The sequence below is a fragment of the Monodelphis domestica genome, chromosome 2 (genome assembly GCF_027887165.1).
Source record: "Monodelphis domestica isolate mMonDom1 chromosome 2, mMonDom1.pri, whole genome shotgun sequence".
Taxonomy (NCBI): domain Eukaryota; kingdom Metazoa; phylum Chordata; class Mammalia; order Didelphimorphia; family Didelphidae; genus Monodelphis; species Monodelphis domestica.
In genome coordinates this window covers 409830624-409857715 of record NC_077228.1, presented here as the reverse complement: position 1 = coordinate 409857715, position 27092 = coordinate 409830624, and the positions used below count along the sequence as shown (strand labels likewise).

The 27092-nt window shown below is 33.4% G+C and overlaps 1 protein-coding gene across 4 annotated transcripts in view; it reads left to right on the top strand.

Moving 5' to 3' along the window:
- The first annotated feature begins 2149 nt into the window (after nucleotides 1–2149).
- Nucleotides 2150–27092, top strand: part of HBS1L (HBS1 like translational GTPase) — a 135468-nt gene continuing 110525 nt past the window's right edge. For 3 of the 4 annotated variants that reach the window (XR_008916679.1, XM_056818832.1, XM_056818833.1), the window contains exons 1-4: nucleotides 2150–2287; nucleotides 5801–5866; nucleotides 19110–19241; nucleotides 19520–19705. Coding sequence is in view for 3 of the 4 variants with exons in the window: in XM_056818832.1 (XP_056674810.1) it covers nucleotides 2245–2287; nucleotides 5801–5866; nucleotides 19110–19241; nucleotides 19520–19705 (427 nt within the window). In the remaining variant the exon portion in view is untranslated. Of the gene's footprint in view, nucleotides 2288–5800; nucleotides 5867–19109; nucleotides 19242–19519; nucleotides 19706–20981; nucleotides 26574–27092 lie in introns of those variants that run through there. The other variant, XM_056818834.1, reaches the window with a different exon arrangement.

Genomic DNA, 27092 nt, shown 5'->3' with positions numbered 1-27092 from the left:
TGTCTACTTGAGGTATGTTTTCAAGATGAATTTACTGATAAACAAATCCTAGGGATTGTTAATTTTGTTGTATACACATTCTGGACAATAGACATTCTTAATTTCATTGATTTTTCCTGTGTAATTACACCAAACATTTTTGAATAATTATGGGTCCCATTTTTGAGACTACAATATTCTTGGGCTTGATGCAATTAGTAGAATGTCATAAACAAGGAGGGTTATTTAAAGACTTCACCCTTTATAGATAATGTCTTTTATTTGAACTGTTAGACATGCTCCATAATAATGGAAAATAGGTGTGGTGAGCAGATTTTTGTGGAACAAAGCCATGACTTTTGTTAGGGAAGTGAAAGGGGCAGAAAGAATGCTGGACATGGCACCAGGAAGACCTGAATTCAGATTCAATCTTAGATACTTATTATTTGTGTGAACTTGAGTAAATCACTTAACCTCTGCCTGCCTGTTTCTTCTATAAAATGGGAACAATAACAGCACCTACTTATCAGGTTGTTATAAGGATAAAAGGAGATAATATTTGTAAAGTGCTTTGTAAAACTTAAAGCATTATGTAAATGATAGCTATTATTTTCTGGATGAGTTGGTTTATAGGGTTTTTTTTTTCATTTTTGTGATCAATTGATCTTTACCACTTAAGTTTACTTAGGAAATGCTGATAGCTTGTGTTAATATTTGTTCTTTTAGACATTTCTTAGTTTTACTGTCTACAATTTATTTTAATAGTCAGGTTAAGGTTGCCTCAATTGTATTCAATATCTCATTTTTTGTTCTTCTAATGTGTTGATTTCGATTTTCGCTTCAATAAGCAGGCAGTCTAATCATACATTGATTGGTTTGGAGATGACTTCACCTGTGACCAGTCCTTTCATCTCTGTTAAAATTTAATTTCATTTTTTATGATGTTATTTTGTACTCACTCTATCTAGCATCTCTCAATGCCCTCCTCTAAAATATATAGCATGAAACTTTTGTGTATCCTTTCAAGCCTTTGGTCTCTTATGTAATATTGCTGAAACATATTTGGCAACATTCTTACCCCTGCACACAAATTTGCTTTGAAGTCTAGGCATTAAAGTTCATATTGATTTACTTTATAAGATCTTAAATCCTTCACACAATTTTTCTACTTTTTCATCATACTTATGAACAACAGCAATAGGAGTTGATGGAAATATCTCATGAAATTGTTTATTCTTCCTTATAGATATTGGATAAAACTATCTCCTTTTTCTGCCTCTGGAAGGAAGCCATCCTTTCACTTAGGTATAACTATGTATCTTCTGATTTCATTATGGGGCATACAAATATTGATACCATCTAGTTCCTCTAGGAAAGTACAGGGATGATAGATAATAGTAAATACAGATCATATTTAAAAAGACTAGGAAAGGCCACATCAGTACAGTGAAAAGCTACCCAGTATTGTAGTCAGGAAGACCTGGGTTCAAGACCCAGCACAATGGACTTTATTTTTATTGAAGCAGTTTTCTCCAACTACTGGGGGAAAAAAAAGCAAAAAAACAAAAACCTTTCAAGAAATTTGCAAAGCATAGCAAAACAAATCCCCATATTGGGCATATTCAAAAACGTGTCTATCAAGACACGTTTAGTCTATTTAGTCTATCAAGAATTGGGTAGCATCCTTCTTTAATGATCAGGAAACCAACTACTGGAAAGCCCATTCCAACTGTGGCACGTCAAAAAGCTCACTTTTTCCCAAATTCAGACTTACTCTTCTATCTCCACATTTTTACCAAATGTCGCAAAATGACTGCCAGAATCTCATGACAACTTGGGACAGTTGTACTCTAATCCTTCGACTCACGCCAAGAATTTGGCACTAAATAATATTTTACGCGTGCGCAAATCCAGGCAGCATAATGTGACCCATGTAGAGGCTTCCCCTTTTCCCAGCAAGCTCAGGTGGCGGGTGGACGGATCTCCAACCCGGAGCTCCAACACTTACCAATACGCCCTATGGTGCCGGAGAAGTAAGGAGCGGGTAGTTTGTGGAGTTTCAGGCGCGCATGCGTTTCGTGAGACGTCGGTGTTCGGCGCGTCATTGCGCGTGCGTAGAACCTTTGCGGAGAGCTTTGCCGGAAGCCAACATGGCGTCCGAGCGCTCTCCTAGGTCCAGTGGCTGTCGCGGCCGCATCTGAAAAAAGGTAGTGTGTGGGTGTCGAGTTAGCGGGGCGCAGCCGGGGGAAGGGCGCCGTGGTCGCCATGGCTCGACACAGGAACGTCCGAGGCTACAACTACGATGAAGGTGAGTATAAAGCCTAGTCCCTCCCCCTCTCGTGCTGGGCCTCGGCCTTGGGCTCTACGGTGCCGACTATCTTTTCTTTGCTCTCGGCCTTCCGTTCAGCCACTTCTCGTTGATTCCCCGTTGGCCCTCTGGACTTATGAGTGATGATTTTGGAGCGTGGAGACCAGGATAACTGGTGGAGTTCGTTCAGCCCAAACACTTTGGGGAAGGGAAAGAGTTGTCAGGGATGGGTAAGAAAATTACCCAGCTGTTTGGGGATGATGTTATTCCACGTCATTATTTTTCTTTTGTTAGGTGGGGAGCGTTTGTAAGCTATGGGACAAATATTTGTCAAGGTAGTTAACACCCAACCCATAGTAGGCACTTAATATTTATCAATTTTGTTCAGTATACACATCATCTTTTAGATTACTTTCTTTTGAGGTGTATGCTTACACACACGTGTTTTCTTTAGTGCCTGCCCCTTTTTCCTGCCTCTCTCCCTTTAAAAAGTAGAAATATTTGTGTTTTTTTACACTGTCTTATCTCCTTAGAAAAGCAAACTCCAGCAAAAATACCCCCCACCCCCCCCAAAAAAAAAACAACCACTACTCACTTTTGGGAAAACTTGTGATTATATTTTACAAGTGAAGTTTTTGTTTGGGGGTTGTTGTGTGTTGGTATAAATATTGTTAATGAAAATGTTCAGTATCACACTTTAGAAGGTCATTCCCGTTCACTTGTGCATTTAAAAATTGTATGAGTAAACTTCTGGTTTTGTTCCATTTGAATTTTATGCTAAATTAGGAATTTAGAATTCAGTGGTGATGATAAAGGTTCAAAGAAGGGGAACTAAAATTATCAATGACTTTCATGTAAGATTAGATGACGACTTAGAGGGGACACTTACCAGTCTATTCATTCTCCTAGAGTCATGAGTATTATGAACCCGGGCCTGTTCAACAAATACCAAAATTGTTCTATAAGAGAACTTTGAGCTTGTGTTATGACAGAAGTACTTAAACATTGGATATCAAATAAGTGGATCTCATTATTAAAATACACATATTTAGGAGGCAGTTTAATAAATTTGGTGATTTATATAATTTTCCTCTATTAGATTTGTGGCCAGGAGAAGATCCTTTCCCTTCATTTCTGTATCCTCTACCCCAGTTCCTAGCATACAGTAGGCACTGAATATTTCTTTAAGCAATTTACTCACAGTAGACTTTTTAAAGAGCAGTTAAGGATTCTTGATCTATCCTTAAGTGTTGACATTTTAAAAGCAACCACTACATATCCATATACAATTTTTGTTATAAATCTGTTAATTAACCATTTCATGATTTTTGTTATGCTCCTGTATTACTTAAAATGGAGCTCTTTTATTAATTGATTTAATTGCTATTACCTTTGTACATTTTGTTTTTGAACTAAGCACCAAAATTGTTCTCATTTCACTGAGTTCAGTTGCCATGTTTTCTTTGGAACAATTGGTGACATCATAACCACTTTAAATGTCAGGAACAATTTTCTTCATCTTGTTTTTTCTTAGGTGTTTGTGATGGCATTAACTTTTTAGAATAATTAAAGCACCCTTCATCATGTTGAAGAGGTCAAATATCAAACTTTAAAAAAAAATCATTTTGCGAAGTGTCTTAAATACCTTTTGGATAATTAATATATATTGAAATATTTTTTAGTTTATATTTCATAGAAGGAATTGCTAATGGATAATTATTTGACGTAATATGCTTTAGATAAGTCACTTAAAATCAAACTTGCCAGATTTCACTTAAAATTGTAAATGTTGGCTTTCTGTTCTCATTATGCTGAAAGTTTTTTTCCCCTTCTGAGATTTTTTTAGTCTTGATTTTATGAGTTAGTGATCTTTGTCTTAAAGATAATAATTGAACTAAATGTTACGCAGATTTATGCCATTTGACTTTGATCACATATTTTGAATTCTTGCTATTTTTTACTGATCTTTTTGAGATTAGAAGACCAGTTAGCCAGCCCAGTTGGTAAGAGCATAAATCTAATTGTTTTAGGATTGTGAGCATCATACCTAGTCTTTAGTTGACTTCATTTCAATTTGATTGATATTTGTGCCTACTATAAAAGGAATAGTGGTAGGGCATAGGGAGAAAGATGGTATTTGCGTGGCTCTTACACTCCAGTGTGGGAAATCAGACTACATACATTGATCTTGTGATGTTTAATATCTTTTGTATTTATAAGACCTGTATACAGATAACAGGAAAATAGTTTTACCTATTTTGTCACTAAACTAATCCAACTACACTAAATATGTGCCATTGATTACCAAATTGCCTAAATGAAAAAATGAGTAAGATATCTTGTGTTGACCTTACAGCATCAAAAAAAGCAACTTCGAGTGCATATTTTGTGAATAGTAGATGTGTAGTATTTTACATTTTATACTGCTTCTTTAAGAAAATAAATGTGAAAAAAAATTTAGTGTAGATTCAGAAATATTAACTGAATGAAAATACTCAAAATTACACCAAAGAGAAATGTAAATTAAAACAACTGGGGTTTCCCCTCACATTCAAATTGGCACCCATAAGGAAAGATGAAAATAGTCAACAATGAAGGGGGATTATGGGAGCATAGCCACACTAATAATACATTTGAAATATAAATCTGCACAACAATTCTGGAAAACACTTTTGAATTGTGTGAAATAGTTTGTACCCAACTTTGGAGATACAAAGAAAAACAAAACAGAACCCAGTTCCTGCTTTTTAGGAGTTCATAATTTTTAATAGGGGAGATAACATGCAAACATCTATATACAAGATATATTGGAGATAATCTCAGGGGCAAAGTACTAATTTTAAGGAGTACTTGGAAAGGTTTCTTTGGATAATGGGATTTAAATGAAGACTTGAAAGAACCCAAAGAAGCCATGAGATAGAGATGAGGAGGAAGAAAGTTCTGGAGATAGCCAGTGGAAAATGTTCTGACTTGGGAGATGGAGTATCTTGTGGGAGGAAAAGCAAGGAGGCCAGTGTTACAGGATCACTAAGTATCTGAGGGGAAGTAATGTATAAGAAAAGGTAAGAAGGGGCCAAGTTCAGAAATGCTTTAAAAGCCAAATAAAAGATTTAATATTTGGATACTGTAAGAAGCCACTAGAGTTTATTGAATTGAGTTTAGGGGTGTGAGGAGCTGACATAATTATGCTTAAGGAGAATCAAATTGATCCCTAATAGATGAATTGGAGCTTTTGGAACCCTTTAATCACATATACTAGTTATGCACACCAAAGATCAAAAATCTGTCCCAAAATATTCATCACAATACTTCAAAGAACTGGAAACAAAGTAGATACCTATGGGAAAGGTATTTTAATCTTTAAAGGAAAATTACAATTACAATCTTTAAGACAATTGTTAAGAGTAACTTATCCCAGGGTCCCCTTAACAAAGACATGTGTTTAATATTACAAACATTTTTCACTAGGACAAGACCACTTAATATTTATCTTAACATGTATATTTCATTTAGATTTTGAAGATGATGATCTCTATGGCCAGTCTGTAGAGGATGATTATTGTATTTCTCCATCAACAGGTATGTGTTCTGGATGAAATTGAGAGCCTTGATATGGGATTTGGTGGGGTGGTGGTGGATAATAGTACTGTTTTTCAAAACCTTGAGTGTCTCATACATTGCCAGGTACAACAAGTAAGGTCTTTGAGGGCAAGGACTTTTTCATTTTCTTTTATCTTTGGAATATAAAAACAATTCCTTACACATAAGAGATGTGTTGGATTTGATTGGAAAATAAATAATATGCATTTGAAGATATGGGTTAAACTGGTCTTAAATTTTAAACTTTAGAAAACTTGTGTGTGTATTTTTCTATTATTGGACTGGGAAAATATTTTTCTTTGGTGATATGGAATGCATTATTAGTGAAATGAGTATTGGTTCAGTAGTCATATAAATTGCATTTGAGAATCCTGACTGTTACTTCAAAAGTGCATTTATCAGGTTCCTTCCAGTTTTTTAAGTCCTATGATCCTAATTTGCTTGTGGCTGGAATGATTACTGAGTAATATTATAAAACAGCATATTTTTGGCAAAGTGTTTTACTTTTTATTCTGTTATTTAAATTTAAAGCTATATCTAAATATTAGAGCACTGTTTTTTTTTTTATTTGAAAGCTGTTTTGTGGGTGGTCTTGTTAGTAAAGTTTGAGGCAGTGCATACTTTTTCTTTAGTTATCTCACTTTTAAAATTTATTTTTTATTTATAGTTATCTCACATCAAAAACATTTCTTTGGTACTTTCTTTTAAGGGGTGGGTTTCTTCTATAAAGGCTGGAATAGAGTTCTGCATTGGGTTTTTTATATATTGATAATATTGAGGTGCTCTATAAAAGCTTCTGTTAATATAGGCAGCCAGTTCCAAATATTTGCATTTAAGTTGGTTGTTTGGTATTTTATAATGCATTTCATCAGAGAAACAACGTTATAAAAATGGTGATTAGATTCCAGAGCTGTCTCACAGAAACTTATGTCCCGGAAGAGGCAGCATGGTTTAGTGGATAGAGTCCTGGACTTGGAGTCAGGAAAGAAGAAATGAATTGCAATTCTGCCACGGATACTAGTTATAAAACCTTAGGCAAGTCATTTCTCTATGCCTCAGGTAACTCTTTAAAACTATATACATTAGAAATGGTGTGTGTGTGTGTGATATATATATATATATATATATATATATAGTACCTGTAGTATAATATACTAATGGTACTACCACAGAGCACAACTGATATTAAATAATGTTTATTTTGGAAAATACATTTGGGATTATATCTGGAGATATCAGAAGCACATCTCTTATTTTTCTCCCTGTAATTGAGTTGCTGGTTAGGCCTTTACAGTTTGGGGATCCTATAATGAGGATCTTGGAGGGAGTTAGGGGGAGCAGCTCTAAAATCTTGAAGCTCCCTTGACAATATAAATTCTTTGTTTTTTTTTCATTGTAAGTTAGTCATTATTTAGTCAATTTAGAACATTATTCTTTGGTTATTAGAATCATTCTTTCCCTCCCTTCCCTCCTCCTTCCCTTCTCGTAGCTGACCTGCTATTCCACTGGATATTACATGTGTCCTTGATCAAAACCTATTTCCATGTTTTTGGTGTTTGCAATTGGATGTTCATTTAGAGTCTACATCCCCAATCATATTCCCTTGACCCATGTATTCACAGTTGTTTTTCTTTGGTGTTTCTACTCCCATGGTTTTTCCTCTGAATGTGGATAGTGTTTTTTCTTGTAGATCCCTCCAAGTTGTTCAGGATCACTGCATACAATATTAATTCTTAAGAAATTTTAGTTCTTGGGTTTTATCTAAAACCTTTTATTTTCTTTCTGAAGTTACATCTTGCCTCTTTTGGGTATTTCATTATAGGTGCTGGGGCAGATTTTAAACCCTAGGGCAGCATTGACAAAGTATTGTCATGGGCTGGCACTGGGGTTGCTGCTCTGTTCCCCCTATTGCCCAGCACCTGAGAATATTTTTTTGCATGCCTTGCCCCTCTGTCCAGCCGCCCAAATTCAGTACTTCCTCCCTTGCTCTCTGAGGTAATGCAGCGGGCTCACAGACAACTTGAATTTGCATTTTGGGCACATGAACTTGAAAACCTTCACCATTGCTGCTCTAGGGTGAAGAGCAAGACAGGTGATTTGGGTTTAGGGGTGGGAGGTAGTCAGAAATGGAGATAACATTGTTTAAGAGTTGGAGTTGCTTCTTGATAAGACATGTCTGGGAGCTTGTTTAGGTATTGATTGAGATAAAGGAGGAACAACTGATGAACCAGAAGGCTTCTTAACCATTTTTTTACCCATAGAGCTCTAGTGAAGCCTGTAGACCTTTTTTCAGAATAATATTTTTTCTAATAAAATATATATAGGATTACATAGGAACCCAGTTACTGAAATAAAAGTTATCAAAAAGTACATTTAAAGGGGGGAGCTGGGTGGCTCAGTGGATTGAGAGCCAGGCCCAGAGAGGGGAGGTCATGGGTTCAAATATGGCATCAGACAATTCCTACCTGTGTGACCCTGGGCAAGTCACTTAACCCCCCATTGCTTAGTCCTTACCACTCTTCCGCCTTAGAACCAATAATTCTAAGACAGAAGGTAAAGGTTTAAAAATACATTTAAGAAAGTTTATGATTCAGATTATGAATTATGAATCAGATTAAGAATTAACAGCTATTTAGTCTTCTTATGACAAATCCTTCCCTTTATCAGGTGAGTTTCTTTATGGTGGTCCATATACACCCTTTTTGAATTCTGCTCTAGTAATCCTTTCTGACTTTGGTCAAAAGCTCTTCAGAGGCTGTCTCTAGCTCTTGGGCTTAGTTTTATTAGAGTTTCTTCTTTATTTTTCTCATATGCACCTGTTAGTTCCTCACTACAATTTTATTGTCAAATGTTCCTGACTGATCCAGCTAAAGGTTACTCTAAACTTTTCATTTACAAAAATCTATTTAAGGAGTCATCTATTCATTGTGTTAGAGCTAGAAGAGACCCTCCAGCTAGTGTAGCCCAAGCCATGAAGTGATTATTAATTATATTGCATACTGATGATTACTGACCTGACTGTTAGTCCAGTGTTCTTTCCATTGAAATATATTTAAAGCAACCCTGACAGATTTGTATTTATAATTAAAAATATTTAAAGTTCCATATTTACATGTTAACAAAGAAAGTGAGTTCTAGTGCAATCTTCTAGAATCAATTTTAAAAAAGGTTTGAGAAAAGTTTATTGATGCTTATTGTTGCAACACTGCTGCTTCATGGACAATGATCATGTTATCAGAGTATTTTAAAATAACTTCATTTAAAGAAAATAAAGATTTGCATTTGTTCACTTTTTAACATTTTGTTTTTTTAATTTATTTCAAACCAGCACTTTTAAAGTGTAATCAACCTGAGAATCTAGCTCATGAAATTTCATTTTATTTTATTCAAGGACTATCAGGGAGACTTTTCCTTCTTCCTTAAACCCCATTCCATTTTCAAAACTTTCTATACCTTCAAAAAAAGTAATGAATTCAGTTAAGTGATTTTACTACTGTTCTTTTTATTATCCAACATTTATATATCATTTTAGAATTTACAAAGCAATTTACACATATTGTTTTACCTTTACAGCTGCTCTGGGAATGAAGTGTTGTTATTTATCCCTCCTCGGCAGATGAGGAAATGAAGGCATATGTGTTATTTCTTTAAAACTTTCTAAGCTTATGTGTTTCTTGAATAATTCATTTTTAGTCCTGGACTTTCATATGGGAGTAAAAGAGTACTGGATTTAGAGGCAAAAGCTTAGGTTTGAATTCCATAAATAATGATTTTTTTGGTTGTACATGTAACTCCTGGAAAAACATGTTGCCTTTTTTGTTTAGAAATTAAGGATTAACCTGTTAAGATTCTTGGTATGTCCACATGAATGCCTGTGCACACACCTATACATACACTTACATACACATACTCATACACTCATATTCTCATCCCTATAGCAAGTAAACATTTTTAAGCACCTAATCTGTATGCCAGGTACTGTGCAAAGCATTAAGGATATAAAGAAAGGTAAAAGTCCCCCACTCTGAAGGAGCTCAAAGTCTAATGGACAGACAACATGCAAAAAAGCTATCTACAGGATCAAATGCAGATAATCAGCAGAGTGAAAATATTAGGATTAAGGAGGATCAGGAAAGACTTCCATTAGAAGGTGAGATTTTAGCTAAGAATTGATGGAAGTGAAGAGGGAGATTGTCTGAAACATGGAGGACATTCAGTGAAAATACCAAGAGTTGGGAAATTGCATCTTGTTTTAGGAACAGCAGGGAAGCCTGGGTATGTGTGTGGTGAGGCATGAAATAGGGATTTTCTTAAAAGTATAAGAAGGCTGGAAAGGTAGGGAGGGGCAAATTATGAAAGATTTGGGATGTTAAACAGTGGATTTTATATCTGATTTAAAAAAATTATTTAGAATATTTTTCCAAAGTTACATGATTCATGATTTTTTTTTCACCCCTCTTCCTTTCCCCTTCCCAGAGCTGATAAGCAATTGCACTGGGTTATAAATGTATCATTGTTCAGAACCCATTTCCATGTTATTCATATTTGCAATTTATAGCTAATTTTTGAGGGAGCTTCTAGAGTTTATTGATTAAGGGAGTGATATGATCTGTCATGCCCTTTGGAAAAATCACTTTGATAACTCAGTGAAGAATGTTCTGGAGTTTGGAGAGACTTAAGGTATAGAGTTTTATATATATATGTATATATATATATATACACACACACACACATATTTACATATATATAGTTAGTGTCTGCATGTATATAAACATATGAAGTATTCATATATATGTGAAACATGTAAATGTATATATATATACATTTCACATACATGAACATTTTATTAAATGTCCTAGTAAGAAAAAATTTTTAAACAAAAATTAACCTCAAATATAATTTTTGCTATCATTAATTTCATAGATGATGAAACTGAAGTCTAGAAAGACCAAGTGCCTTACCTCAAATAAAAAAGATAGTAACATAAATTAAAGAAACATTGAAAAAAATTACCTATAAAAGTTCACGACCAAACAGAAGTTAAAATAGATAATTTTGATTTGATAACATTTCTAAAGCTAAGATTAAAAGGGAAACAATTAGCTAAGACAAAAATAGTTTCAGGATATTTCTTTGTTTCCAAGATGAGGAACTGATTCAAATTTAAAAGAATAGGAACCTTTCTCCATTGATAAATGGTTTGAGGATATCAATTGATAGTTTTCAAAGAAAGAAATCTAAGCTGTTAATAATATGACAAAATGCTCCAAATAAATTCTAATTGGAGAAATGTTAATTAAAGCAATTTTGAGATTCTGTTTTATACTCATCAGATTAGAAAAGATGACAGTAAAGGAAAATATTAAATGTTTTAGAGTTTATGGGAAAGCAGGCACATTAATGTAATGTTGGTGGATTTGCGAATGAGTACAAGCCATTCTGCAAAGCAGTTTTGAATTATGCACAGAATGTTACTAAGCAGTACACACACTTGACCCAGCTATAATACTGGTAGATCTATACCCTAAAAGGCTCTTTATGTACAAAAATATTTATAACACCTAATTTTGTGATACTAAGACACTGGAAACTAAATTATTCACCTAGCAGTTGAAGAATGGCTGAATAAGTTGTCTGTAAATTTAGGGTAGCTAAGTGGCTCAGTAGACAGAGTATGAGGCTTCAATTGAGGGAGATCTGAATTCAAATGCTGCCTAGATCTTATTTGCTGTGTGACCCTGGGCAAGTCACTTAGCCCTATTTGCCTGAGTTTCTTCATCTGTAAATTGAGCTGGACAAGAAAATGCAAAATCACTCCAGAATCTTTGCCAAGAAAACCCTAAATGGGACCATGAGAGTCAGGCAGGACTTAAATGACTCAACAATAGCAAAAATGTGAATTGTGATGGAATGCTATTGTGCACTAAGAAATGAGGAAGTAAATTATTTCAAAGAGACGGGAAAAGAGCTTACATTAACTGATGCAGAATGAAGTAAGCATAATTAGAACAATTTATATTACAATATCAATAACAAGGGGGCAACTATGAAGGCTCAGTGAATAGAGAGCCACACCTGGAGATGGGAAGTTGTAGATTCAAATCTGATCTCAGATACTTCTAGCTGTGTGATCCTGATCAAATCACTTAACCCTGATTGCCTATCTCTTACCACACTTCTTCTAAAGAACCAATACATAGTATTGATTATAAAATGGAAGGTAATGGTTTAAAAAAAATAAAAATGAACAATTTTGAAGACATAATCTAATGAAGAACAAAATGAACAGAACTAGAAGAAAAATATATTGTAAGGAAGAAAGGGAAGAAGGAATTTAGCTCCTCTGCTGTGTGTGTGTTACAGATAATCTTATTTGATTTTCACAAAAATCCTGCTAGGTAGGTGCCAATATTATCCTTCCTTTACAGTCAAGGAAACTGAGGCAGACAGCATTTAATGACTTGGCCCAAGGCCACACAATAAGTGAGGTCAAATTCACACTTACTCTTCTTGACTTTAGGCCTAGACTCTATCCATTGTGCCACCGAAACACTTACAATACAATGTAAAAACAAAATTCTGAAAGCTATGACAACTGTGAATGAATGAAGAGGAAACATACCATTCATCTCTTGAAAAGGAGGTGATATATTTAGGATGTAGAATGAAACGCATTTGCAGGATATATATCTATATCGATATCAATATGTGTGTGTGTGTGTGTATGTATCTCTCTCTCTCTCCCTCTCTCTCTCTCCTGTATCTGGCCAATGTTGGAATTTATTTTGCCTTACTATACATATTTGTTGTAAGAGATTTATTTTTCTTTTCACTTTTTTGGGGGCGGTTGTCATTGCAATGAGGGTCAAGAAGGAGAGAAAAATTTGTTAATTAAAAAGCACTTTGGGGCGGCAAGGTGGTTTGGTGGATAGAGAACTATGCCTGGAGATGGGAGGTGTTGGTTTCAAATATGGCCCTAGACACTGCCTAGCTGTGTGACCTTGGACAAGTAATGTAACTCCAGTTGCCTAGCCATTATTGCTCTTCTGCATTGCAACCAACTGATTGATTCTAAGACAGAAGGTAAGGATTAAAAAAAAAATTAAACACTTTACAAAATAGAGAGGTGATACTGATAATGGAATATTGTACAGATTTTCATCAGATGAAGTCGCTTTATTGGCATTAGGTTGTAGAAGACATTTAGGGTCAGGCAAAAAGTGAACTTGACTTGGGGGGCAGCATGAGTGCCATTGAAGATTTTTTGGCCACTAATGCTTATGAACAGATTTATGTGTTCAAAAATATTTTGGATTTGGTGGGGATAAATGGAAGGGAAGATATATTTTAGAAGTTTAGCAGTTTTTACTCAAAATAGGTGCTAATGACAATTGATTTAGATTGGTAGCATTGGAGATTGGAGAGAGAAGCCAGAAATGGTGCAAAGATAGGATTAATTGAATTTGGTACCTGGATGTGAGAAGAGAGGGCAGGAGAAGAGTTAAAGGTAATGCTAAAGGTTATGAATATGGACAGTCAGATGAACAGTAGTTACATACAGTAGTGAAGCCAGAAGTAGTAGTAAGTTTTAGGAGGAAAATACAACTTCTTTGTAGATTTTGCATGTGCTCATTTTGTAGTGGAACATCAAAATGGAAAACGAAAATGTTACAATTGGAGTGAGAGCCATCTACTCAATATGAAGGTTAGAACTGAAAATATACATCTGAATGTTATTTACATAGGAAACTGGTAGCTAAAACTATGGAATGAATAAACATGCCAAGCTCAAGAGAAAAGAAAGAAGCCAAGGATTGGTTAAAAATAAAAAAGTTACCTTTTAATCAATTGTCAGTTCTTGATTGATTCTGTCTTTTCAACATCTCTCCTTTACCACTGCCTTCTCCCTGGTACAAACCCTCATCATATGCCTTCTCCCTGGTACAAACCCTCATCATATTATACTTAGATTATTTCAATAGTTTCTCTCCTACTTTGTCTCCCCATTTCATTCCTTCATCCTCTCCTCCCACGGTAGTCCATTTTTCACTTGGCTATTAAGGTGATTTTCTTAAAAAGTCCAGGTCTGACCATGTCAGCCTTCCATTCCCTCTTATTCAGTCAAAACCATTGGCTCCCTGTTTTTGCCAGGATCAGATATAAAGTTCTCTGTTATAGAGTTCAAAAATACTTTATAGCCTAAATTACATTTGTCTTTCCAGTCTTATACTTTGCAACAGAGACACTGACCTCCTTGCTGTTCCTTGAACAATATCACCAATAGTGATTCTGTATTTGTACTAGGTGCCCTGGAATTTTCTTTTTTTCCTTGTTTTTTTCCTCCTGTTTCCTGGCATCCCTGGCTTCTTTCAAGTCCTCCTTAAACAATTCTACAAGAATACTTACTAGATCCCCCTTGATGGTAGTGCTTTCTCTTAGTTGATTATCTCCAAGTTATCTTGTCATTGGAACTAGGAAGACCAAAGTTCAAATTGTCTTTCAGATACTTTCTAGTTGTATGACTCTAAGCATACGTTTTTAATTCTCTCATCTGTAAAATTGGGATAATAATTCTACCTACTTTGTTGTGAGGATAAAATGAGAAAATATTTGTTAAACACTTTATAAACCATAAGACTCTTTATAAATGATGAGTGCTTGGAGAATAGGGACTTTTTTGGGATTTTTTTTTGGGGGGGTGGTATCCTGGTTTGTAGTCACGGACTAGTTTGTAGTAGATGCTTAACAAATACTTGTTGGCTTAATGACTATTCCAGGAATTAGGCAGTCCATCTCTCACCATCAGGCATTTTCTCTGGATGTTTCCTAAACGGGACATGCTTTTCCTCTTCAACTTTGCCGGATTTCCTAGTCTTTTAAGTCCCAACTAAAACCCATCTGTGATAGTAAGCTTTTCTCAACCTTTCTACTTTAGTGTCTCCTCTTTGTTAATTATCTTCTATTCTGCATATAGCTTATTTTGTATATATTTGTTTGCATATCTTTTCCCCATTTATTTGCGTTTCATTGATATCATTCCCTAAGTGAAGAGACTGCTTTTTGCTTTGTTTCCCTCCATCTTAGCAATGTGCCTGGCACATAGTTATTTGGTGCTTAATAAATGTTTATTGATTGATTCTTTCTTAACTTTGGAACTGATGAAATATTATAGACCTGGGAAGAGAGCCAGAGGATGTGATGTTATTGAACTCAAGGAAGGAATATCAATCCAATATGAAGGAGTATTCTAAGGATCAAAAACAGCAGAGTGATCAAGGGCAATGGGAACCTCATTTTCCTTATTTGTAAAAAGAGAATTGAGTTTCTTAGCTTCACAAATCTCTTCCAGTATAAATCAATGATTCCCTTGATCTTTGTTCTTTTCCAAACTCTTTAGTTGAGAATTCCATGAAATACTCTAGTCTTGGACACATTCATTTTTTCCTATCACCTTTATATACATGATTGCCAAAGCTACATCACAGGATTTGATGTCTCATCTGAGCTCCAGATCCACATCTCTTATTTCCTTTAGGACAGTTTTTTAAATTAAAATTTTAATTATACTTCCCACTGCCCCCCAATTAGATGCATTTATTTTCTGACATTTTGTGATCCAAATTCTCTCCTTCCCTCCCTCTCAACTATCCTCCCTGATTTATTAGCAAGTAATATAAAAATTATACATGTGCTACCATGCAGTACTTATTTTCATATTTGACATGTGAAAGAAGACACGTTGTACATTCAAGAGAAAACTCGTAAAGGAAATAAAATGAAAAATGGTATGTTTCAATCTGCATTCAGTCCCTCTCCATCTAGGAATTGTCTTGGATCCTTGCATTGTTGATAGTAAAGTCATTCACATTGATCTTTGTACAGTATTGACATTACTGTGTATAATGTTCTGGTTCTGCTTATTTCACTTTTTATTAGTTCTTATAAGTACAGATTTTTCTGAAATTGTTCAGTTCATCATTTCTTGTGGCACAGTGGTATTCCATTTCAATCATACATAACATCTTGTTCAGCAATTATTTAATTGATGGACATCACCTCAATTTTCAACTCTTTGCAGCCACAAAAAAAGGTGCTATAAATTTCTTTTTATAAGTAGATCCTTTTTGCCTTTCTTTGCTCTCTTTGGGATATAGATCTAACAGTGGTATTGGTAGGTCAAAGTGTATGCATAGCTTTATGGCCCTTTGGGCATAGTTCCAGATTGCTCTCCAGAATGGTTGTATCAATTTACAGCTTTACCAACAGTGTATTAGTGTCCCAGTTTTTCCACATCAACATTTATTATTTTCCTTTTTTTGTCATATTAGCAGAATTGTTCATTTGTATTTCTCTAATCAATAATGACTTGATGAGCATTTTTTCATATGACTGTAGTTTTAATGTCTTCATCTGAGAATTTCCTGTTCATATCCTATAACCATTTATTTATTGGGGAATGGCTCATTAAAGTGATTTTAAAGAATTGACTCAGTTCTTCTATATATTTGGAAAATGAGGTCTTTGTTAGAGACATTTGCTATAAAATGTTTTTCCTATTTGTTTGCCTTCTAATCTTGGATGCAATGGTTTTATTTCTGTAAAAAATTTAATGTAATCAAAATTATCCAATTTATGTCTTGTAATGTTCTCTCCGCTTTCTTTGATCTTAAATTCTTCCTTTATCCTTAAGTCTAACAAGTAAATTATTCTGTGCTTGCCTAACTTGTTCTTGGTGTTACTCTTAAATCCTAAATCATGTATCCATTTTGACTTTATCTTGGTATATGGTGGGAGATGTTGTGCTATTCCTAGCTTCTGCCAGACTTTTCTAGTTTTTCTAGCAGTTTTTGTCAAAAAGTCAGTTCTTCCAAAAAACTTTGACCTTTGGGTTTTTCTGTGGTCATTTATTACTGTGTTGAACACCTAATCTATTCCATTGATCTTCTACTCTTATTTCTTAACCAGTACCAGATTGTTCTAATGATTAGGACATGAGTTTTTCAGATATGTGTTTGGTTGGGTGAAAAAAATTACATCCTTATTTTCAGTCAGTTAACAAATATTTATTAAGTTCCTACTATGTGCCAGGCTCTGTGTTAAGTGCTGGGCATATAAATAAAGACAAATAATACTTCCTGTTCTCTAACCTCTTAATGAAATTCATAATTTTCTTCAAATAATTAAAAACATTATTCTGAGAGGGATGGATGCATGACGTAAGAAAAGGTTAAGAACCCTTGCAGTAGCACTTCAAATGTAACACATACTAAACAGAGTGTGTGTTCCTAAACTTGCCCTTCTTTCTGTCATTACTATTTCTTTCAGTGATACGACCAGTGTCCTGTATAGAAGAATTTGCTACACTTCACCTGAACAATGTTGAAATGTCCTTTTACAAGTCTTCCCACCTCCATTCTTTCCTCCTTCAAGTATAACTTTCATATTGTTGCTAGTCTAATCTTCCTTCTTTATAGATTTGATCATACTACCAAAAAATCTTGGATCTCCATTGTTAAGTAAAGGTATTTGCATTTTGAAAAATTCAAGGAACTCTATATTCTGGTACCTGGATAACTTTACTTTATTTTCATTGCTACTTTCTATCATATACTATGCTTTTCATTGCTACTTTCTATCATATACTATGATTTTCATTGCTACTTTCTATCATATACTATGCATTTTGTCCCTCTAATATATCCTGTACTTCACAGACTGTATATAACCTTTGCTCCTATGGCTCCAATGTTATCTTTTACCCTTCTTTGGTTGATCATCTCAAATGACATTTCTATGTAAGCTTTAATAAACTTCATAGAATATTTATACTTAAAAATGTATAATTAGTATGTTTATATTTATCTGTTTATTACCCCTTCCAAACTACACAATAGGCTCTAACAAAGTTGTTTAACTTTCTCAGATTGCAACATACTGTTTTATTCATTTAAGAACTCAGTGTTTTAGTTGAATTGAAGGACTAGACCTCAGAGGTTTTATGAAGGGTGAATAAACTAGATCATTCACTTGATTTGCAACTGACTGATACCAATGACAGAAATGAGGACTCAATGAGCAGCTCATTTGGGATGGAAAAAAAATAGGCTATGATTTTAGAATATGTGAATTTCTTAGTAATATTAATATCTCCACATATGACATATTATTTTCCGAGCAGTAGAATAAATGTGTAAATGAAGTTTTCTAGAGATGTTTGGAATAGAGTTGTACCCTTGTTAGGTATCTACATAGAGCCAGGATACTGGATATTCTGCTTCTTCCTTGACTTTGTTAATATCACATTCTCCTGGCTTGAAAGTTTCTGAAGGGAGAATTTTAGAGTGAGAAGAACAAAGTGAAGGACCAGACCATTGGAATGTGCCCAAATTTAGGGGATGTGATGAAGAAGTAGAGTCGTTTAAAGAAAAAGAGAAGGCATGATGGTGGTGGTGGTTGTTGAATAATTTTTAAATTGTATCCAATTCTTTGAGATTTTAATTGGCTTTATCTTGACAAAGATTTCCTTTTCCAGCTCATTTTACAGGAGAGGAAACTGAGGCAAACATTATTAACTGTCTTACCCAGGGTCATGCAGCTAGTCTGAAGCTGGATTTGAATTCATGTCTTCCTGATTCCAGGAATAGCGTTCTATTCACTGTGTCACTTAGCTGCCCAAAGGAATGATTACAGAGTCATAAAATGGCATAGCCAGCAGGAGACATAAAGATATAGTCCAGTCATATCAGGATTAAGTACATTGACTTTTAAGCTGGATGATGATTAGTGATTTTGGATAAAGTAGATTAAGTCACGTAAATATACTACTGAAATTTGTGTGGTTCCTGTAGATCAAATGAGAAAACATACTTTCAAAATCTTGAAGCACTATGGGAATACTAGTCATCATTGTATGATGTTGATGCTAGTGATTGGAAAGGCCACTTGGAATGGGTTATAGAGTGAGTGAGGGAACAATGAGAAAACCAAGACTTAATGTATGTTTACTCTTGTATCTAACAGTAGTGTATGGGAATGTATGAGACAATGTCTTTCATATAACTGGCTTCTTGATGATTTCTTTGGTTTATCTCTTCTCATGTATCATTGCAAGTCATTGATAAATTAGTATCTCTAATTTTAGCTTTTTCTTCCCAGAAAGAAAATTTAAAGTAGCTTTTTAGGAACTATTTATTTATAATATTTTACTCTTTTTATATTATAGCTGCTCAGTTTATTTACTCAAGACGTGATAAACCACCGTCATTTGTTGAGCCAGTAGAAGAATATGACTATGAAGATACAAAAGAATCTGCAAACTCTGTTTCTAATCACCAACTTAGTGGGATTGATCAAGGTACAGTTAAGAAAAACAAGCAAAACCCAAAAATCAAAACTTATTTCTCTGTTACTTTGAGCTTAGTTCCATATGCCAATGAAATCACAGGTCTAGTCCTCCAAGGATAGGTTTTTTTGGGTGGGGTTGAAGAAATTTTATCTTTAAGGGGAAATGATATATTTTCAACCATGCTTATCGTATTACAAATTGTATAGAAATGCAAATATTAATTTTTAAAAGTTCAGGGCTGTTTTGAGACACTACATAATGTTTTTGACCACTGTTATTTGCTATAGCTCGTCTTTATTCATGCCTTGATCACATGAGAGAGGTACTTGGAAATGATGTCTCTGATCAAAAACTGATTGAAGCAGTGCTACAGAACAAATTTGATGTGCAGAAAGCCTTAGCAATGGTGCTTGATCAAGATAAAAAGCAGGCCACAAGTGAGGATGCTGTCTCCATAGGAAAGGCAACAAAAGGTATGCTATTAATTGTTTTAAAATCCATTATTGCTTTTAATAACTTAATATTTTATAAAAATGTGTATGTACCTAATTCTTGATTATTCATACCTAATTGGTGGATTACCTAGGGTGCTTTGCTGTTTCACATACTAGTAGTCTACTTTTGGGCTCATTTACTGATTTTTTTTCTCATCTTGGCTGGCCAAATGAAATTCAAACTAATAAGTTTCTTGTTTTAAGAAAGATCATTTGGAAGTAGAAATTAATGGCAAAACCAAAATTGAGATTAGATATTTCAGAGCTGTTTTTTGTCATTTCCTGGAAAATCATGTATAAGTTGGAACTGACATCTAATCAGTGTTTAAAATTGTAATAAAAAAGTAAAACTTGAGTTTTTATTTGTATACATAGTTAATGGTACTTACATAGTACATTTGGGACTTTTTTTTGGCTATTCTCATATTGAGCTATCTTTTTGCTAGTGTCTTGTATATGTAAAATGCCTCACTGAGGTTAAAGCAAAGTTGTTGGCTATGAAGGTGCTTATATTTGGGCAAAATTGACTGACCATTGTGGGATTTGAACCATAACAATTTGAGTCTGATCAGCAATATTTTTTTAGATCACTAGCTGAGGCTAAAGAAAAACAGAAGTTTTAGATTTAGATTGAGTCTTGTAAAGTTTTCATTTGTTTGGCTTTTTTTTGAGGTTTGAATTTGAGTAACCAGTGATCTTTAAAACCATATTAATTTAACTTTATTAATTCAGAAATTAGGTTACAATAAAGTAGACCTCAAGAACCACTACTTACAGCCTGCTATTAGCTTAGGGAATTACTATATATACTCAAAAGTAATAAAACAAGTTTTAAAAAAATTCTGTAATTCAAATTTTTTATGAATTAATTTTTATTGTACCCCTAGCAGTTCACATTAGGTTTTACTGGTAACATATCTGAGCTCTTGAATAAGATAAATTTAAAAATTAAAAAAAAAGTATTTATATAAAATAGCTTTTGAAGTAAGCCATATTTGTTAGCTATGCTTTTGAATTGTTAAAATTTTCATTTGCAAAAGGAAGTTATAAAATGTCTTGGAAAGTGTCCTTCAGAATATTCCTTAAATAATGACCATGACCCTCTTTATTCATGTCTCATTTCTTTAAAGAAACATTTAATAATTAAATGCCTCATTTCATGTTTTCTTTTGGTTGCTGTGACTGTCTTCTCCATATGTGGGACTTTTTTTTCTGGAACCATTTACCTGAAAATTATTGGCTATTGTAAGGTAAGGAGTCTTATTTTGTTCATCTGAAGTACCGACTGATAATGTTCAAAGCTTTTTTCCTTCATCAGTGAATCACTCAGGGTGCAGTAGAACCCCTTTTGAGTTTTGTGACTCAGTACCTAAAGATGGATTATCTTGTAATTCTTCAGTTATATTGAGTCACCATTTACTACATAAAAAAAAGAAACTTGACAGGCCTCACAGTGATAAGAAACTAGAATCATGTAAGTCATCAAAAGAGCTGTCATTAGCTAACCTAATTAATGATATGCCACATGATTCATTTTACGAATCTCATAATAGTCAGCCAGCAGTTAAATTTTCATCTAAAAGTGACCTTGAAAGTCTCATTTCAGATAGTGTAGATGGTAAATTATTGGAGCCTGATTCATCTGAGTCTCTCTCCTTGGACGATTCCAAGTACAAGGGAGGACCAGATTTGAAACCAGTAATGCAGACAAAAAGATTTGACAATTCTTTGTCTTTTGGAAGTAGTTTACAAAACATTCCAATACAGAACAACTTGGAAAGTATTGGCAATTCTTTTTACTTAACTAATACATTAGAAAACATGACCCTTGATAACAATAGAAGTCACATTCAGAATAAAAAGGCAGAATTATTTGGAAGTGTCCTTTCAGCTCGACAGTGTTCCAAGAAACATAATTTAGAAAAGGACTGGGTACATTTTTCCAAATGTGAAAATCCATCTCTCACTGAACTTTTTCAGGAACATAAAGAAAATAATCCAAACCAATATTTTTCTTTATCTGATCTTTGTAACCAGTCTTCTGCCAGTTTTTCAGATATGAATTTGGGATCCACACCATTGTCACAAATAACTCAGTATCAGACTGGAATACCAGAATTAACAGGATCTCTGTCATCCTTAGCATTTTCTAAGGCTTCTCCTACTAGAGACCTTGAAAATTTGTCACTTTCTGATTTAATTGCAGAATCTATTAATGAAGTAGATAAATCTCAAATTATAAAAGATTCCTCTATGTTGAATGTACCTGAAATAAAGTCATCTTCAGTAGATTCAAATATTGATCTAAGTGTCCTTATAAAAACCCCAGAGAGCTTTCCAAAGCCTATAGAAAACCAGTCAAATATCTTAATACCAGGAGTTAAAGTTCCAAGTTCTAAGCTAGTGAAAAATTCCAATTTCTCCAAAGAGAATAAGAAAAACAAGAAAGGCTTTATTACTAGAAAACCAGCTTTCTCTCTTTCTTGGACAAAGGCCCTTGCTGCTAGACCGTCAGCTTTTGCTTCAACACTGTGTCTTCGATATCCGCCGAAAACCTGCAAGAGACACACCTTTGACCTCTATAAGACTTTTCTTTACAGTAGACAAGTTCAAGAAGTCAAGGACAAAGAAATAGGTCCTCTCAAAGTAATAACACCATTTGACTTCAAATCCGCATCCCCTGATGATATTGTGAAGGCTAATCAAAAGAAAGCTTTTACTAGAGAATAGTGTAAAAGAGGAGAATTCATCAACTGCTGCAGAACCTTTTCTTTTAAACTGTTTTAAAATCTTTATAGAATCACTTTATACTTTGGAATTGTAATTAATTTTTAAAAATTGTTGTATCTGACTTGATAACAACTTTAATTCATTTGTATTATTGCACTGAAACTAACCATTTGCTACCCGTCCTCAGTAATCATTAATGACATGCATATTTAACCATCTGAGCCCATAATGTTTACAGATTGTGTGTACAGAGTTGTTATTCTGACATCAAATCTCAGATAATTTTATTTGAAACTTAATCAGCTAGGAGTTTTTCCCAGTTTTGAGAATAATAATTGTATTTTACAAGGCTTATTTTTGAATTTGTAAGGTTTTTGCTATTTTGCTTAAGGATGTTCATTACATACAACAATCATTTTGAACCTTCACTGTAGTGGATTTAAAAAATAATATACATATGGCATTGTATGCCTAGAATATAGTTATACATTAGAATGGAATCTGTCATCCCAAGTTATATTTTTTTTCTGGGTTACAGTTTAAATGTATACTTTAAAATTTTTGAAATTCCTAATCTTAAAAAAAATATTCTGGGGTTTGTTTTAAGTAAATGTTTTGCTGCTAAATATAAAATACAAACCAGTTAGTGGGACCAGTTTAAAAATTTGAAATGTATATATTAGTCATGCAAGTTAATTGTTTATGTTTTATTCTAATTGAATATTTTCAGACAAAGGACATATTAATGCTTATTTTTTTATGGGAGGGAATAGATTCCTTTTTTAAAAAATCAATTTTACTTTTTCCTTTAAAAATGTTCAAATTTGAGGCTTTTCTTTCTCTGTTAGTATGTATTTGCCCAAGCAGGGCAAATTTTTAATCTGCTCAGACCAAATTAAAGCTATTTTAGACAGATAATTAGGAAAACATTTTTCATCTCTTAGAGGAAAATAAATCAGACCACTTTGAACTTAAACTTATTTTTGCTTTTTAGTCTTAATAGGATTTAGTAATAGCAAGAAATAGTGATGACTCTGGGTGGTTTCTAGTTCCTTAAAACCTTCAAAGATATCATATCCTTCTCTAGGACCTTGTGTAGAGGTGAGTACTGGCTTTCTTGAGAACTATGCCAGTAAAGTATAAGTCTAGGAGGTTCTGTTAAATGGAAAGATTTCCAGTAGAAGCACAAAGAATGTATTTCTGATATCTGAGGAGAAGCTAAACTAAGTTTGGGGAACATCGCCAAGATAATGAGTATCTAGTTATTGAAGTTCTCAAAGACTTGCCTACTAAGTTGTGTAAGGGGTTACAAACCACCTAGAACTTCTCTCCATCAGTGAAATCGCGCAGGAGCTTGCATGAGTGAGTGAGAGAGAGATAAAGAGAGAGAGAGAGTGTTTCAAGAGGGAGAAAATTTTATAGTCATTTTAATCCACTAGAATGGTTTAACATGGTACACTATCAACATAACTATATATAGAGATATTTGAACTTTTGTGTCTGTATTTTTGGCATTACATAATATGTGAGTGTGTAGTTAGGCCAATGTTTAATGCTTATCTTTTCTGGCAGATAATAAAAATGCCTAGACAATTCATTATTTCCTATAATACTTACTTTTAAAATTCAGGTAAATAAGTATTTTCCCCAGGCAGCTACCTGGAAATAACATTTGAATATCAAAAGGCCACCATTGGAAGTAGAGGAACAAGCTGACTTTTCATATGAACCTTAGAATTTTTATAAAATAATTTCTTTTAGCTGTCATTTAATTTATTTCTCAGGAGTATGTTTCAGTATTTTTAAGTAGTTTATGTAATAATGATTTTGAAAGTAGTATTTTTGGTAGAAAAACTTAAAAGGAATTCATATTTTCATTGTTCTTAAAATGAAATGTAGGATTTTCATAGAAGATTTTATGATATGTAACGAATAACATTCTTTGCAAGAGTAATTAGGCATTTCAGTTGAGGCATATTCAATTTGGCTTTTCAGAATTTCTTAATTCATGATATTACAGATAATGCTGCTAAATTTTAAACTGTATATTGGCTTTTGGAGGTCAGTTTTGAGAAACCCAAATAATTTTGCTTTTGAACAAGTGTTCTAGAAAAATGGCAAATTATTTTAGTATTTTTGAGCTCTCAAGCCAATATTTTGATGGATTTGGGGCATAGCAGGATAACATATAACTTTGTATTTTAGATTAAACAATTTTCAGCTTTAAAATGTGTTGGCATACCAAAAAATCCTATGTATGTAGATCATCACATTTTTCCACTGAAACAATGTTTAAAATGGTGAATAGATTCTTAATCTAGTCTACAAAATCAGTTTTATTTGTAAGGTAGCTTGATTAGCTCAGGGTACTACCCATTACCAGCAATTTTGTTGCAGTCCTATTAGTATTTTTTTTTTTAGTAATACAATACATGGTTAAATAGGTTATTGTGGACAGACCCAGAAACTTCTACTATTTATAATTTTGTTTCTCTGGAAAAATGTATTCTGTAATATAAATTAAAAGCAACAGCTTTGTTGTTTTGGTTCTAACAATTCTTCTTGCCAATATTAAATAGCCAGGAATGTAGTAACATTTAGAGCACACACAGTGGTTCAGGAAAAACCTTTGCGTTCTCTGAGCTCTTTAGAAAACATATCCAGGTTTGAACTAGTTATTTATATGTACCAGCAATTTGTATGCAGGGGTATTTGTTATTCAAGTAATGCTGAATATTGATAGCACTGCGTGCATATCCTAAACTGTCTACCTATCATTTATTCACTCAGTAATAAATTTGTAGTCTAGAGATGCTGAATAATTTTACTTTAGTTCTTCTAGTTAAACTAAGTTTTGCTTATAGTAATTTTCATATCAAAATTTGTCTTTGGAATTGGAGGATAAATTTTCACAAAGTAAGCCACTTTAAAAAGTAATTGCTATCTTCACATTTAGTTTCTTAAAATTTTTCACATAGATGTTTTATTTCTCTTTCACTTACGTATATAACCAAAGCCTTTACTTGGCTTTTTTGGGGGGGAGATAAAGCTTCTTAATACTAATTACTGAGAATTGCAGAATATCTTTGCCACATAAATTCTCTTCCTATATCTTCTAAAATATTGCTTTAGTTATTCTATCACCATTTTCTTTCTTACTTTTTTTAAACATATCTGTTCCCTGAACTCTTCACACTTTTTGTCTGTTAACTTCACATTCTTATTCCTGAAACTTTCTTTTTCTATATCTAACTTACTTTTTTTGCTTTTGTCTGATTTAGCTAGTAAATCATAACTTTAAGGCCACAGGCAGTTAATGTGTATTTTGAAAGTGTCTTAAGTTATTTCATAGCATTGAATGGTAAGTCATATTGTTTATCATCCTGAGGGAAACTCATAAAATATTTTGTTTTATATTTCACAATAGAGAATTATATAATGCTCTTGGGGGGAAAATCATGAATTTATAGTGATATCCAACTTTCATTGAAACTGAATCAGTATAAAAGCTGTTATAAGTGTTAGAAACGGGTATTATTAAAAACAATCTATAAATAGAATAAGAACTATGAGTTACTCATTTGTCCTTTTATGTTTTTAAGTGTATTGTAGAGTATGAGGGCACTTGGGATGTTTACACAAACTTTTTATTTAGTTTATAATGTCATTTTTCTAGCAAATTAGCTCAGAAATTCCTAATAACTAACTTTGCTTTCTGGTATTTTATATGTGTTGTACTGTTCGTGATGTTTTTTGATATAAATTTCTCTGCTACTTTTCAGATAGCCTGTAATTTTCTATATATATATGTATATATATATATATATATATATATAATTATGTATGGATCAGTTCAACTAATTGTATATTGGAATTTAGATTTTTAGTTTACGAAGTGTTATGTATATAAACTGAACATGTGGACATTTTGCAAAAAGTTATATTGGAAAATGTAATGCATAAGTTTTTCTTATTTAAAGTGTAAAAAAAAAAACATCACAGATTTATATGCTGATTTTGAAAAATATAAACCTGAAAATTTCACAATGGTATTTGAATAACTTCTGTTGTAGGTACTGCTTGATGTTTCTGTAAATGAATTAAAAAACAAAACAAACTGACTGTGTAGAATTTCTTACAGGGGTGATGGTCTTTTAGAATGTAATGATTTTAAAAGCTTAGATTTTATGAGAGTAATGCTTTTTATGATCTTTTATTTAATCAGAAAGCAACTTTGCATACCATTAAAAGTTAGGTTGTGAATAATTTGATATTAGAAGGTCAGTAGAAGGAAAGCAAATTTATTCCTGCAGAAATCATTTTATAAGACATATTTCTTATCTATAGAACTTCTTCATTGTCTTTTTTCTGTTTAAACAATTTACCTATCATTTCCTTTACTCTTTAAAAGAGTAAAATGTATATGTTGTAAATGAAAAGCTTTTTGAAAGCAGTATGTTCTCACATTTAAGGAGTCAGATGAAAAAAGACTGTGGATTCTTAACACATATCAATACATGCTTTTCTCATCCTTTGAAAAACTGTCTTCTCATCCTGGAAACTTTGGAATAAAACATAACAGGTTTTTAAAAGAACTCAGATTCTAACAAATGAGTTTGAGATAATGACCAGAACC